Below are 15,407 nucleotides of genomic sequence, written 5' to 3'. Positions count from 1 at the left end.
TACATCGTTAATCAATCCTTCTTGACACTTAATTATGGCAGAAACCCGTAGCTGTGAATTTGGAATTTCCGCAAAGAAGAGAGCAGCAGCGGCTGATGGCTTTGAAGGGGATGACGACATTTTCGTGGCCAAGAAATCTATGTTGCCAACACTGGCGGTGGCACCTCCATCATGGGAAAGCGATCCTGCTGCCTCCTTAGCCAGCCTGCGCCATGAATTCGGTGAGCATGGTGGCGTCAACATGTCCATTGAAGCTTCCGCCACCTTTACCGTCATGGAACCTGAGACAATGCGCCGCATGTTCACTGGAGAACTGGGCCCCGATCGTGATTTCTTCATTTATAGTCGACACTTCAACCCCACCGTCTTAAATCTCGGTCGTCAGATGGCCGCCCTAGAAGGAACCGAAGCTGCCTATTGCACTGCTAGTGGTAACGTCTAATTATAATTTATATATGCATATAAAGTATTATCACAACCGTCAAGTTCGAGGTTAATAATATGGTTTCGTGATGACAGGTATGGCTGCTATATCATCAGTGATGTTGCAACTCTGCAGCAGCGACGGACATGTGGTGGCGTCGGCGACCCTCTACGGAGGAACCCATGCACTTTTAACCCATTTCTTGCCAAGAATCTGTAACATCACGACCACGTTTGTGGACATAACCGATCACGAAGCGGTGAAAAACGCCATCGTCCAAGGACGAACCAACGTGTTGTTCTTCGAGTCCATGTCTAACCCCACACTCACAGTGGCCAACATTCCGGAGCTAAGCAAGCTAGCACATGACAAAGGAGCCACGAGTCCATGTCTAACCCCACACTCACAGTGGCCAACATTCCGGAGCTAAGCAAGCTAGCACATGACAAAGGAGCCATGGTGGTCGTCGACAACACTTTCTCTCCCATGGTTCTTTCCCATGCCCGGCTTGGTGCCGATGTTGTCGTTCATAGTATCTCCAAGTTCATAAGCGGTCGGGCTGATGTTATCGCAGGTTCGAGTTTGTCGTATTTTTCTCATGTACCATTACATGTCTTACGTTGGAAAACCATATAAAATGAAAATGAATATAGTCTATTCTGGTATGACAATAATACTCTACAAAAATAACCAAGATTTTTAGGTTTGGTGAGGGGAAACTTATCTACCCAGTGAATGATGCCATTAATGATCACCTGGAAAGCATGTCGCATGACGCGTGTTGCATTTTTGTATTATATTTCTGATAAATTCTGTATACCAACTTAAAGTTTTAATGCTCTAAATTTGACAAATTTAGTGGAAAAGTAAAAAGTATCGTTTGGACAACTAGTCAACATTCGTATTAGTTTATTAATATTGGATTAGATTTGTTAATGCAATAAAATGGGAAATTTCAGGTGCTGTTTGTGGTCCTGAAAGCCTGTTGAACTCCATGATGGACCTTCACCAAGGTTCTTTGATGCTTCTAGGCCCGACCATGAACGCCAAGGTTGCCTTTGAACTCTCTGAAAGGATACCTCATTTAGGCCTGAGAAAGAAGGAGCACTGCCTCAGAGCCATGGAATATGCTACTAGAATGAAGAAAATGGGTCAAAGGGTCGTGTACCCAGGCCTTGAGGATCACCCTCAACACCACCTATTGAAGTCCATGGCCAACAAGGGCTATGGGTTCGGCGGTCTTCTTTGTGTCGACATGGAATTGGAAGAGAAAGCTACCAGGCTAATGCACCACTTGCAGAACAGCTCTCAATTTGGGTTAATAGCGGTTAGCTTGGGTTATTACGAGACTCTCATGTCTTGCTCCGGTAGCAGTACCAGCAGTGAATTGAACTCAGAAGAGAAGGCCCTCGCCGGTACCTCGCCGGGGCTGGTGAGGATGTCGATTGGATATACTGGGACATTGGAGCAGAAGTGGAGCCAATTCGAAAGGGCAATCTCTAGGATGGAGGTGGGTTCCACTTTATTTAACAAAAATTAAAGTTGTATTCGTCTTGAATAATGAGTTATCGAAGCCTTGTTCAAAAGGTTTCATTTGTGTTACTTCAGTTGTTAAATGATGGATCCCTTAGTGCTGGGTAATAAAAGGTTTTATTTGTGTTACTTCAGTTGTCAAATCTAGCCAATAATTAGGCTACCTATATAGCCTGAAAGTGATACTAAATCTAGTTAAACCTCTGTGGTCCAAAAACACATGGACCAAAACCGACTCATCACAATCACAGATAAAAAGAAAGCTGAAAACCAAACACCAGATCACCTACATGAAGACTAACGCAACCCTTTAAAATGCTTCCAACATGGTGTTCACGCTATTACTGCTGCAATTCAGACTAGCGTACACCTTTTATGAACTCTGGATTTCTCGTCTAAGTGTTCACCACCATCCTCTCAGTATAGGATCTCAATGAATCGCTTCAAACCTCCCCGAATTAAAGAGAACCATCATACCCCAGGGGAGAACAAAGATTCAAACCCCTGCAAATAATCCAAGAATTATAACACACAACCACCCAACCTATAGACAAGTGATAGAATCTTCAACAACAATATTGACTCTTTTTTAAATTTATTTATTAAAAGATAAGGTATATAAGCAGGAAAAAATATTTTAAAAATATTTTCAAAGTAATTTCATAAGCCAATAAAAGTTATTTGTTTCGAAAAAATTGTAAAAAAATAATAAAAAAGAAGAATGGGAAGAAAGAAAAATATTGAGAAAATATAAATAATAGACTAGCTCAATATTTTCATAAGCATTACTAACAGGATATGAAAAGAGTGGTCAAAAACAGCGACAATTATAATTGAAAAGTTACAAATAATTCAAAAATTATGTTACTTGGTTATTAATCAAACACTATTTATAGTGACAAGTGATGCCTCTTATTACTAAAAATTATGTCATTTAATTAACAGCAAAGAGTTATAATTATTCAAATAGATATGTATTGAATAATTATATTTATTGCTAAAAAGTATGATTATCCATTTGAATAGCTATTTTTTTTATGAAAAAACATGAAAACTCTTATAAATATAAATAAAAATTCATTTGTTTGATATAAAAAAAACACATCAAAATTGAGTGAAGCGATTTCACGATAATACTAATCACATATGCGACTCCAACTTTGATGTTAGAATCCATCATGAAATGTAAATACTTTTCTAATCCTCTAGTAAGTTTATTAAAGTGGCCAAACAACAGTGGTCAAAGAAAATTTTGACAAACAATTCTTACCAATCAAATAGTCGTTAAAAGATGATTTAATCTCATGAAAAATCAATTGCACAGTTATTTAAACGTAATACAATCTAAATTAGATGAACAGACTAAATCTTAAAGTGTTTTTCTCTCTTTCTTAACTTTTATAGAAAATCTAAAAAAAAAAAAACCGAAGTAAAACGTGTGCCTTGCGGTTCCCGCTTTTGCTAATGTTTGATATCCAATATTAATCACATTGCATTAGATATCTTACTTTTTAACACAAAAAGTTGGAATCATATGTGGAGAGTTTTTCTGGATGCTTCCAACTCTCCAATTAATTATATATAAATTCTCTTAATTCATAACTCGACCCCACTTTTCTCTTTTATCCTGCTTCATCTCCACTTAAGGTTCATAGCAAACTTGGTTGCTTATGAGGAACTTCTTGAATGGTTCAATGGATATTGTAGGTAAGCTGACATTCCAATGTAGACCAATATTCATGAAGCCACCTTTCACTATTGCAACTCTTACTTCTTTCTTGACTTTCTGTAATGATTTCGACATTTATTACTCATTTACGAGTTAATATAATATAATACAATGTATTTCTCGTAGAAAAAAAATAATGACGTGTGGATGCACTGCATCAGTGCATGCGTCTAATATAATATTCTATAAAAAGTGCATGCATTTCAAATTTTATTAAAAAAAAAAACAAGTGGGTCAAGAATGAATCCTAAATCAATTTGCAATTGAATGCACATATAATCTTAAATTAAAAAAATTAATTAGTTAGATAATTCTTATTTTTAATTTTTTTTCGTAATTGATATAAATATAAAAAATATGCAATAAATCACAAAATTTTTAATTTGTTTTTTTTCCTTTCTCACCCTTTTTTTGCTTCTCTATTTCTTTTTCATTTTTTTCTCTCCCTTCCCCCAAAAAATGGATGTAAGATACATGGATAGGCATATCTATAATGCCACTTATGTATCTTGCTTTTAAATTCTTTTTACAGATATTGAGATATTAAATAAATTATATTCTTAATAGTAGTTTTTTTAATTATTTAAAAAAATTACAAACCACCGAGAAGTTCCATACAAAGGTATAATAAGTACATGGAAAATTGTACAAAATATCATTAGTAAAAGACAAATTGTACATACAATATAGGAGAAGAACCAAAAGGCCTGAAACCCAAATCGAATTCACTTGAATTAGGCTGTTATTGCCAATCAAGAGGGAGAAAGGACAGAAACCCTCACTGATATGTTGGTATTCACCCATCAAGGTGGAGGAGCCATGATACATAGAGCACCTTCGTTGCAATGGACACGTCTCTGCTAACTTGAACCAATAAATGCAAACAAATCTAACATATCAGGCAATCTCGAAATGCCCAAAAATTCTCATATGGGAACCAAAATCTTCAATCATCATCGTCCAAACAAGTTTGTGTAGCGACGTGAAAATTTTAGCTTGGTCGCTAATTGTAGCGATTTATTGAAAATTTGAAAATGGAATTTCGGTTTTATAAAAAAAGGAGAGTCGTCACTGATCCTTTTTCTAGGTGTGATCGGACACCTAATAAATCATCTTTTGATGAGAAAATTCAATTTCTTCTAACAAAAAGAAGGCCAAATTTAGGTCTACGTCAAAATCCAGAGAAAAAGTAGGGTTCGGGAGTCGGTTACGCGCGAGGAAGGTATTAGCACCCTCGCGACGCCCAAAATTGGTATATTGTAAAACACTTGTTGTCTTGATTTTCAAAAATACGAGTTCAATGTAAGATTTAGTCGTGATCCGATTGAAAAGACGAGAAATTTTAGTTTTTTTTTTTTGGTTTTTTTAGAAGGGCATACCGTTTTAACACGAGTCGATTGACGTTCACCCAACATAGCGATGAAATTCGATGACTTAATGTTAAATCGGTACGTTGCCTTGATTATTGAAATAAATAAAAACATGAATAAACATTTTTGAAACGGTGAATAGTGAAAGGATATAAAGTGAGCGGGAAACGAAAAATAAGAGTTAGAAATACATCAAAACAAATAATAACTACGATAATAATATTAAAACAATAGCAACATATGTAATACTAAACATGATAACAATATTGTTAGACGCGAAATAAGAACAAACATATATATACACATATAAGAAATAAAGTGATATAAGCTTGATATTAAAATATTAATAGTGCTAGATATATATATATTAAAGTTTACGTAATGATAAGAGTGGAAAGTGTATACATAGTAATATACTGAAATACATACATAATGTATACCTATATAATATATATAATGAATATATACAAAGGACATTATAAATACTAATAACATAAAGAAAATTATATACATTGATAATACTATATAAATATACGTATATATATATTTTAAAATGAATACATAATAACATTAGAATAAAATAATAAGTATAGTAATAACTATAAGGATATATGAAAATAATACTATATATAAAGTATGTATACAAGAATGATAGAATATATGTACTAATATTAATAATAAATATAGTAGGAATAAACAAATGTAATAATAATATATGCACAATATGGTATTAAAAATATATATATATATATATATATAGTATTTAAGAACACATATACATAAGATGATATGGAAATATGTACATAGAATAGTATATAAAAATATAACTGATAATGTTAAAGATATATATACATAATATATAAAACATATATGCTATATATGTATGCATTAGAAATAATAACAATATAGAATGAATTTACTAATACGCTACATAGAGATGTACGTATGGGTATAAATAATAAGGATATTAGAAATACTTAGTATATAATATTGGAATATTTACATAATATGAAAAAATATATATATAATATAGTATTAAAATATATGCGCAATATACATATTAAAGATAAATAATAATAATAAACTAAAATTATTGATAATACTTCACAAATATATACATGCTAAAAATATACATAATAATATATAAAATATAATATTAAAAACACATGTATATAATATATGAAAAAAGAATATATAATATAGTATTAAAATATTTACATAATTTATACACATTAAAAAAACCACTAATAATGATGCTATATAAATATATATATATAAATATATTAAATACATATACATATACATATACATACATAATAAAATATACGCTACTATATATAGTAAGTACAATAAACATAATAAATATATAAAGATTATAATTAATAACAGAAAATGAAAGCAAGAAATTTGAAAATAAAGCAGTAAACTAACAAGAAGGACTAAATTGAATAAATGATCGAATTCTGGGGAAAAATTAGAAATAAAATAGGACACGGGGCTGAATTGTAATGCGCGCGTGACTTAGGGGGACCAAAAGGGCAATTTGTCCAAGCCTCTAAAACGCACCGTATTGAACGGGACTAAATTGTAAGGCGAGTCGAATTTCAGGGCCAAATTAAAAGCATGAAAGACTTAATTGCAAAACGTTTAAAAATCGGAGGGGTTAAACGCGCAAATAACCCCTCCCTTAAAAAACAAGCAGATCCTGCTCGGAGCGGGTCGGGTCGACCCGACCCGGGGCCAAAACGACGTCGTTTCAGGTTAAATGGAGGGACCAAAACGCACCTTTTTGGTCCCCTATAAAAGTTAAACAATTTTAAAAAATTTCATTTGGAAGGGAGAGAGAAAAAAAAAAGGGAAGAGAAAAGGGAGAGGGGAAGGAAATCCGGCCAGGGTGCCGGTCACAGGCCGATCGTCGGTCGTTGTCCGTCACTGGCGCCGGCCACCGTACACAGTGGCCGGAAAGGTAAAATTTTTATTTTTTTTTCTCTTTTTTATTATATTATTTTTAGTAATATTTATTAAATACGTGCTTATAGATTAAAAATAGGCTAGAAAATGAAAAGGAAATAAAAATAGATCACCTTAATCTTTCGGTTTAGATTTTAGAGTGTTTGGTTCTCCGATTTGTGATGATCCTTCTGTTTTAACACTTGTTTTGCTTCTGTTTCTTTCTATACTCGATCTGCTATGGTGTTGTTGAAAGATTGATACCTCATTTTTTTATTCTGGAAATATCACTGCCTTTTTTATTTGAAAAGAAAAATCCCCCATTTTTGTTTTTACACTCGGCTTTTATAGCCTTTACATTGTGTTTGCTTGATCTTGTAGGTGGAGCAGATGATGGTGGCAGACGGCATGGGGTGTAGAGGGTGGTTGGCCGACAGTCAGGGCAAGTGGGGAGGCTAATTCGGCTGAGGTGACCCTTGGTGATGGGGTAGGTGGCTAGGGTTTCAATGGGTATTGGGTTGTAAGGGGTTTGGGCTTTTGTTGGGTAGGTTTAATTGGGCTGAGGGTGTGTTTTGTAATGGGTATTGGGTTTAATTTGTAAATGGGTTTAGGGGTATTTAGGTTGTTGGGCTAAGGTTTGGGTAGTAGTTGGTTTAGGTTTTAAATGGGCCAACCGGGTTTGGGTTTAAAAATGGGTTAAGGGTTTGGGTAGAATTGGGCTTTAGTATGGGTAAAATTGTAAACGGCCCAAAATTGGCCTGTAATAGCTGCCCCTCTTTGCTCGTTGTCGTGTAACGGGAATGGAGCAAAGACATAATGAAAGGCCAATTTTGCCCTGTCTTGCCGAGTCTTGACTTCATTGGTGCTCTTTTGGTTCAGATAGTCTCCTTCCAGTCCATCGCATCTTGTAGCTCTGGTTCAATTCGCTGCATCTTCTGACATTTGCCTTGTAGCTTCAATATACTCCGACGTAACTTCAAGGATATGAGATTTGTGGCTTTGATCTGCTTCCATGCAGCTTCATAAAGATGATGTCTTAAACTTCAATCTGCTTCTCTATCGCTTCAGTGAGATGAGGTTTGTGATCTTCTCTTTTGTAACTTTAGAAAGGAGAGACTTGATATCCTTGATCAACTCCACTGTAACTTCAGGGAGACAAGACTTGCAACTTTAACCTGCTCCACTGCAACTTCAGGGAGTCAAATCTGGTGTCTTCCATCAGCTCCATTCTTTATTCTTTATTCGGCATGTGATCTTGAGCTCAACTCATTTCTTGCAATATGAATTGAATCTTTAAAAATAGACATTAAAAACAGAAATTGAAAATAGCTCAGCACATGAGCCAAGGCTCAACTCACCTCTCGCAATATAAGTTAGTTTTTTTGAAACTTAAAAGCAAATTTTAAAAATACCTCGACATGTGACCCGAGGCTCAACTCACCTCTCGCAATAGGAGTTGATTTTTGAAAAATATAAATTTAAAAAAAAAAGAAATTGAAAATACCTCAGCGTGTCCTGAGGCTCAACTCACTTCTCGCAATATGGGTTGATTTTTGACAAACAGGAATTTGAAAAACAGAAACTGAAAGTACCTCAGCATGTGAGCCGAGGCTCAACTCACCTCTCGCAATATGAGTTGATTTTTGAAAAATATAAATTGAAAAACAGAAATTGAAAATACCTCAGCATATCCTAAGGCTCAACTCACCTCTCACAATATGAGTTGATTTTTGAAAAAGTAGAAATTACAGACAAGAATTGAAATTACCTCAGTGTGTCCTGAGACTCAACTCACCCTTCGCAATATGAGTTGATTTTGGAAAAGTAGAAATTAAAAACAGAATTTGAACAACAGAATTTGAAAATACCTTGGCATGTGACCTGAGGCTCAACTCACCTCTCGCAATATGAGTTGATTTTAAAAAACATGAATTGAGAAACAGAAATTGAAAATACTTCACGTGTCTTGAGGCTCAACTCATTTCTCGCAATATGAGTTGAATTTTGAAAACAGAAATAAAAATATCAACATACCAAAACCTGTCATCTGGTCGAACTCAGGTGTCTTTTCCTTTAATTCAGTACAGCTATCATTATATCCTCTTGCTCTACTGGAGTACCAGTATGTGTCATGCATGATGTTATCATGATATGCCTATGTGTCTTAAATGTCTTTATGCCTACATGATTATGTTATGCGCCTTAAGCATGCTTGTCATATGTCCTTTTGTTATGATCCTTGTGATGATCTGCATTTATTGCTTCGATTCTCGACTTTCTCTTCAGGCCTTGTACCCGTCTTCAAGCTTCACGAGTAATCAACATTTCTCAAATATCACTCTTTTGCCCTTGGTTGAACTTTGTCCTTGCTTTGAGGCTCTTGTATTTATCAAATTCTTATCTGGGTAATGCTTAACATTTCTTTTGTTTAGAGTATGTCATTTCACTATTTATCTTATAAATAAACCACATAATGAGATGCATGAAAATGGTCAGGTAGGGACAAAAAAGGTATCTCACATTCATTTATTTCAAAGGTAACAAACAAAGAAAGTTAACCGAGAATAGTAAAAGGTATCATAAAGAGGAAGAGGGATCGCATTCAATGGATACAAATGCTCTAAATATTCAACGCATGAAGCTTTCCATGTTTCTTAATCAAGAATCTTTTCAAGCATGGCTTCTTGTGTAGAAGATCTCGAGCTTTCAGAAATGCTTCAAATACTATAGCCTTGCCGTTTGACCCACCATTCAAAACGCCTTACTTTTTAAACCCAGTATTTGCTTCATTAGAACGCCTTTTCGGGTTTTTTATTCTAATCTTTTGCGTTAATCAAGACGCCCTTTTCGGGTTTTCACCTTGATCTCCCCTTTTTTTTTAAGATGCCCTTTCAGGTTTTCATCTTTATTTTCTTTTTCTTCAAGCATAATATTTCTTCATAGCATCTGAGTTTACTGGATTCGATAACTCCTTCCTATCCATCTCGGTGAGAATCAAAGCTCCGCCTGATAATGCTTTTTTTACGACGTATGGTCCTTTCCAATTCGGTGTCCATTTTTCTCGTAGGTCTTTTTGTATTAGGAGAATCTTTCTCAGTACAAGTTCTCCTTCGTGGAACTCTCTTAGCCGTATTTTATTGTCATAGGCCACGATCATTCTCTTCTGGTACATCTTTCCGTGACAAATTACCTTTAGACATTTTTCTTCGATGAGGTTTAACTGGTCATATCGAGCTCGAACCCATTCTGGTTCCTCTAATTTTGACTCCATTAAGACTCGTAGATAAGGGATCTCAACTTCGATAGGTAGCACAGCTTCCATTCCATAGACCGGCGAGAAAGAAGTTTCCCCCGTAGATGTCCGTACAGATGTGCGATATGCATACAATGCAAATGGTAGCTTCTCGTGCCAGTCTTTATATGTCTCGGTCATTTTTCCAATAATCTTCTTAATATTCTTGTTGGCCGCTTCAACAACTCCGTTCATTTTCGGGCAATAGGGTGATGAGTTATGATGCTTTATTTGAATTTGTTCACACACCTCCTTCATTATCTTGTTGTTCAGATTCATGGCGTTATCTGAAATGATTCTTTCAGGCAAACCATATTGACAAATGATTTCCTTTTTCAAAAACCTACAAACTGCAGTCTTCGTCACATTGGTAAACGAAGCAGTTTCTATCCATTTCGTGAAGTAATCAATAACCACAAAAATGAATCGGTGTCCATTAGAAGCTTTTGGGGAAATTGGCCCTATAACATTCATGCCCCACATAGAAAATGGCCACGAAGAAGTCATGACATGAATGGGTGAAGGGGCTACATGAATTTTATAGCCGTAAATTTGGCATTTGTGGCATTTTCTTGCAAAAGTAATGCAGTCGCTTTCCATCGTCAGCTAGTAATAACCGGCTCTCATAATCTTCCTGGCCATAGTGAAACCATTGGCATGTGTCCCACAGATTCCCTCATAGACATCTTCAAGTATTTTTCTAGCTTCAACAGCATCTACGCATCTTAAGAGCACTTGATCTTTTCCTTTTTTGTACAGAATGTCTCCATCAAGAACAAATCCCGCTGCCATTCTTCTGATTGTTCTTTTGTCGTTCTCATTTGCTTGCTCGAGATACCTTTGATTCTTGATGTATTCTAAGACATCATGGAACGATGGCCGTCCATCTGGCTCTTTTTCAATACTGAAACAATGTGCAGGGACTTCATATATGCTCATTTGGAGAGGCATTATTTATGTTTCTCTGTTTACTTTGAACATTGAAGCCAAAGTGGCCAGAGCATCAGCCAATTAGTTTTCTTCTCGTGGGAAGTAATGAAAAGTTATTTCTTTGAATTATTTGATCAATTCAGCCACTAGATCACTGTACTTAACCAATTTTGGATCCCTCACTTCCCAATCTCTACGGATTTGGCAAATCACCAATGCTGAGTCTTCGTATACCTCTAAAGTTTTGATGCTTCGTTCAATTGCTGCACGAAGTCCCATGATACAGGCCTTATATTTCGCTATGTTATTAGTACAGAAGAAGTTTAATCTGGCAGTAAACGGGTAATGGTTCCCTTCTGGCTATACCAAGACTGCTCCAATCCCATGCCCCAAGGCATTCGATGCACCATCAAAGCTCATTTTCCATGACTTTTCTTTTGATAACTGGCATTCTTTTTCTGTAATACACATCAAGTCTTCATCTGGGAAATCAAATCTCAATGGCTCATATTCCTCTGTTGTTCGAATTGCTAAGAAGTCAGCTATTGCGCTCCCTTTTATCGACTTTTGGCTCACATAGATGATGTCGTACTCTGACAGTAGGATTTTCCATCGTGTCATTCTTCCTGAAAGTGCAGGTGATTCTATCATGTACTTTATTGGGTCCAGCTTTGAAATTAACCATGTCATATGATACAACATATATTGCCTGAGCCTCTGAACTACCCAAACCAGAGCGCAACAGTATTTTTCAATGGACGAATACCTTGCCTCACATTCAGTGAACTTTTTGCTGAGGTAGTAGATCACCTTTTCTTTCTTTCCTGATTCGTCGTGTTGCCCCAGTATGCAACCCATTGAATTTTTGAACACAGTCAAATACAATATCAATGGTCTTCCCGGGATTGGCGGTACTAACATTGGAGGGCTAGACAAATATTGTTTTATCCTATCAAAGGCCATCTGGCATTCCTCATTCCATTCTTCGGGATTATGTTTTTAAAGGAGTCGAAAAATTGGGTCACACTGGTTGGTAAGTTGAGGGATGAATCGGACGATGTAATTTAACCGCCCTCAAAATCCTCTGACTTCCTTCTGAATCAACCTCGATACCTCGATACCTCTTTCACTGACAATGAAGCCTAGCAACTTTCTCGAGGTAACCTCAAACGTACATTTGGCTGGATTAAGCTTTAGCTGAAACTTTCTCAACCTTCCGAACAACTTCTTGAGGTTTACTACATGCTCTTCTTCCCCTCGAGATTTAGCAATCATATCGTCGACGTAGACCTCTATTTCTTTATGCATCATATCATGGAATAACGTCACCATAGCCCTCTGATATGTTGCCCCAGCATTCTTTAACCCAAATTGCATCACCTTGTAGCAAAATGTTCCCTACATTGTTACGAAGGTAGTTTTCTCCATATCCTTAGGGGCCATCTTGATCTGATTATACCCCGAGAATCCATCCATGAAAGAAAACAATGAATGTTTTGCTGTGTTATCCACCAACGTGTCAATGTGTGGTAAGGGAAAATTATCTTTAGGACTTGCTCGGTTCAGGTCACGATAATCCACGCATATTCGTACTTTGCCGTCTTTCTTTGGTACCGAGACTATGTTGGTCACCCATTCTGGATATTTGGAGGTTTGTAGGAAGCCAGCATCAAATTGCTTCTTGACTTTCTCTTTTATTTTCAACAACATCTCAGGTTTCATCCGTCTTAGTTTTTGTTGAATAGGTTTGCATTTTGGCTTTAATGGGAGTTTATGGACTACTACATCTTCATCCAATCCTGGCATGTCTTAATATGACCATGCGAATACATCTTTGTACTCGTGGAGCAAAGCAATCAAATTATGCCTGGTGTCCTCTGAAATAGAGGTCCTAATATTTACTTCTTACTTCTTTTCTTAATTTATTGTTTCAACAGATTCTTGATGAGGCAAAATCTGTTTATCCTCTTGTTCCACCATTCTTAGCAAGTTAGGAGACGAGACATAGTCTTCAGCATTTTCTTCGACTTTAAATTCTCCTAAACAAACAGCCTTCTCAAAATCGATTTCAGGACTCGTAACGGGTTTGTTCATACTGTTAATATCTGAGCACTTGAAAGTTGAATGGAAAAGGAAACTATAGAGGGGCATCCAAGTATTGAAACCAACAAACGAAATGTTATGGCATGGTATGAGGTAAATGTACGGATAGGCTATGAAATGAGAAGATGATTATGAAGTTAGTGATAATACGAAAGATCGTGACAAAATGCATCTTCATTGATATTCATTTAAATGATAAAAAGCAAATACAAGCTCTTACAAAAGAATTCTATTATATCTAAGGACACAATAGAGGGTTAATGTTTGAGCATTACTCTGAAAACTTATAAACTACAAGAAGGTCATCGGCAGTCTAATTGTTCAACATGAAACTAGGAGGACAAGGGCGTATCGTTGAAACATCTTTAATTGCCTCACTTCTTTTGTCAATGACATTTATACTGACATTCTGAAGACCCCTTTCAATTAATAACAGCGTCCTTTGTGTATTATCCTGTCCGGGGTATATCATCCCTGCAGATGTAAATGTTTTTGACAAAGGAGGGTACGTTATGGGCTCCCATTCTATTTCTCAGCCCAAAGTTCTCGCAATCATTCTCTCCTGATCTTTCTTCTGCTGTTTTCTTTTTTGACGCACATCTGGTTGGAACCCTAAATCGTATCGAGATTTGTGATGTAATGGTTTTAAGGCCCTGACTATTCCTTGCAGATACCTTCTCAAACCTTTCCTTCCTCAGGCTCCTCTTCCCACAGTCATCTTGATACCCATTCTGGTATTTCTTGACAGTTTTGGCACGGGAATTCTGTTCCCTTCAGCGATGAATGTGCCATTGACAAATTCAAGGGATCAGAAGGAACATTCCACTGCGTCTTTGCTTACTTCAAGATATGGCGCATCAGCAGAGATAGATGCGACAATGTCTTCTTCTCCCTCGATGGTGACCAAACAGCCATCCATGATAAATTTCACTTTTTGATGGAGGGATGATGGGACCGCTCCAGCGGAATGGATCCAGGGTCTTCTCAAAAGGCAGTTATATGAGGGTGTAATATCCATGACTTGGAACTCGACATCATATATGTAGGGACCCACTTCTAGAGGGATCTTGATTTTTCCCATGACTTCTTGTATTATTCCATCGAATGCCCTTACTGTAGAATGGCAAGGCCTTAGATAGGACCAATCCATTGGAATTCTGAAAAGTGTGGCCAAAGGCATGACGTTGAGTACCGATCCATTGTCGATGAGCACGTTCAGTATTATATAACCCTTGCAGCGGGTTGTGATATGCAATGCTTTCACGGAGCCTCTACCATTGGGTGTTATTTCATCATCACTAAAAGAAATGAAATTATCCACATTCAAGTTATTCACCAACCTATCCAGCTTTTCAACAGATATATTGTTTGCCACATAAGCTTGATTTAACACTTTCAGCAGAGCGTTCTGGTGTGGTTCTGAATTCAATAGTAGAGATAATACCGAGACTTGTGCTGGCTACTTACTCAATTGTTCCACCACATTATACTCACTATACTTGGTAAATTTTAAGAATTCATGTGCTTCCTCCTCATCTACAGGCTTTTTAGCTTCTTGTTCAGGCATAGTTTCATGCTCATCTTCGGTCTCGTGCATCAGTGCTTTTCCTTTCTGTTTCAAGTCACTACTCTTCTTCACTGGTTCGATCTCTTTCGAATAACATCTCCCACTACGAGTGAAATGACCTACTTCCCCAACACTTCCAGTCATGACTTTGGGTTTTTCATCTTTAGGTGTGACGATATTGACGTCGTATTTTCATGGTACTGCTTTATTGTCCTTGTAGGGGAAATGAGATGGTACTTCGATTATCACTTTTGGTTTCACCGGCTCTTTCTTCGAGTCATAATAAATTATTAACGGTCGGTCGGCGCTATACGAGAAACTTGACAATTGATTGTCAGAGGCATATGTTTCTCCTGTATCGGCCTCTTTGCCTTTATAAAAAATCCCAATCTCCTTATTATCTATCATATTTTGCAGTAATCTCCTGAACTCCTCGCAGGATTGAATGTCGTGCCCCTCAATACCATGGAATTCGAAAAAACTTTGACCTTTTGCATTTCTTCCTTCGA

At 36.5% G+C, this 15,407-nt stretch overlaps 1 protein-coding gene across 1 annotated transcript; it reads left to right on the top strand.

Annotated features, from left to right (window-relative positions):
- On the top strand, positions 1-2,086 carry LOC107930180 (methionine gamma-lyase). Its single transcript, XM_041077005.1, has 4 exons — positions 1-431; positions 520-807; positions 879-998; positions 1,384-2,086. The coding sequence occupies exons 1-4, from the start codon at positions 35-37 to the stop codon at positions 1,962-1,964; spliced, it is 1,386 nt and encodes a 461-aa protein (XP_040932939.1). The 5' UTR covers positions 1-34; the 3' UTR covers positions 1,965-2,086.
- Positions 2,087-15,407: the final 13,321 nt, after the last annotated feature.

The sequence above is a fragment of the Gossypium hirsutum genome, chromosome A09, assembly GCF_007990345.1.
Source record: "Gossypium hirsutum isolate 1008001.06 chromosome A09, Gossypium_hirsutum_v2.1, whole genome shotgun sequence".
NCBI lineage: Eukaryota > Viridiplantae > Streptophyta > Magnoliopsida > Malvales > Malvaceae > Gossypium > Gossypium hirsutum.
This window is presented reverse-complemented; position numbering and strand designations above follow the sequence as displayed.

Bases quoted from the DNA above. Each gene is read 5' to 3' on its own strand.
- LOC107930180 (XM_041077005.1), top strand. From the start codon at position 35: ATGGCAGAAACCCGTAGCTGTGAATTTGGAATTTCCGCAAAGAAGAGA. The intron at 432-519 runs GTAACGTCTAAT...TCGTGATGACAG, and splicing joins TGCCTATTGCACTGCTAGTG to GTATGGCTGCTATATCATCA. The intron at 808-878 runs GTCCATGTCTAA...ATGACAAAGGAG, and splicing joins ACATGACAAAGGAGCCACGA to CCATGGTGGTCGTCGACAAC.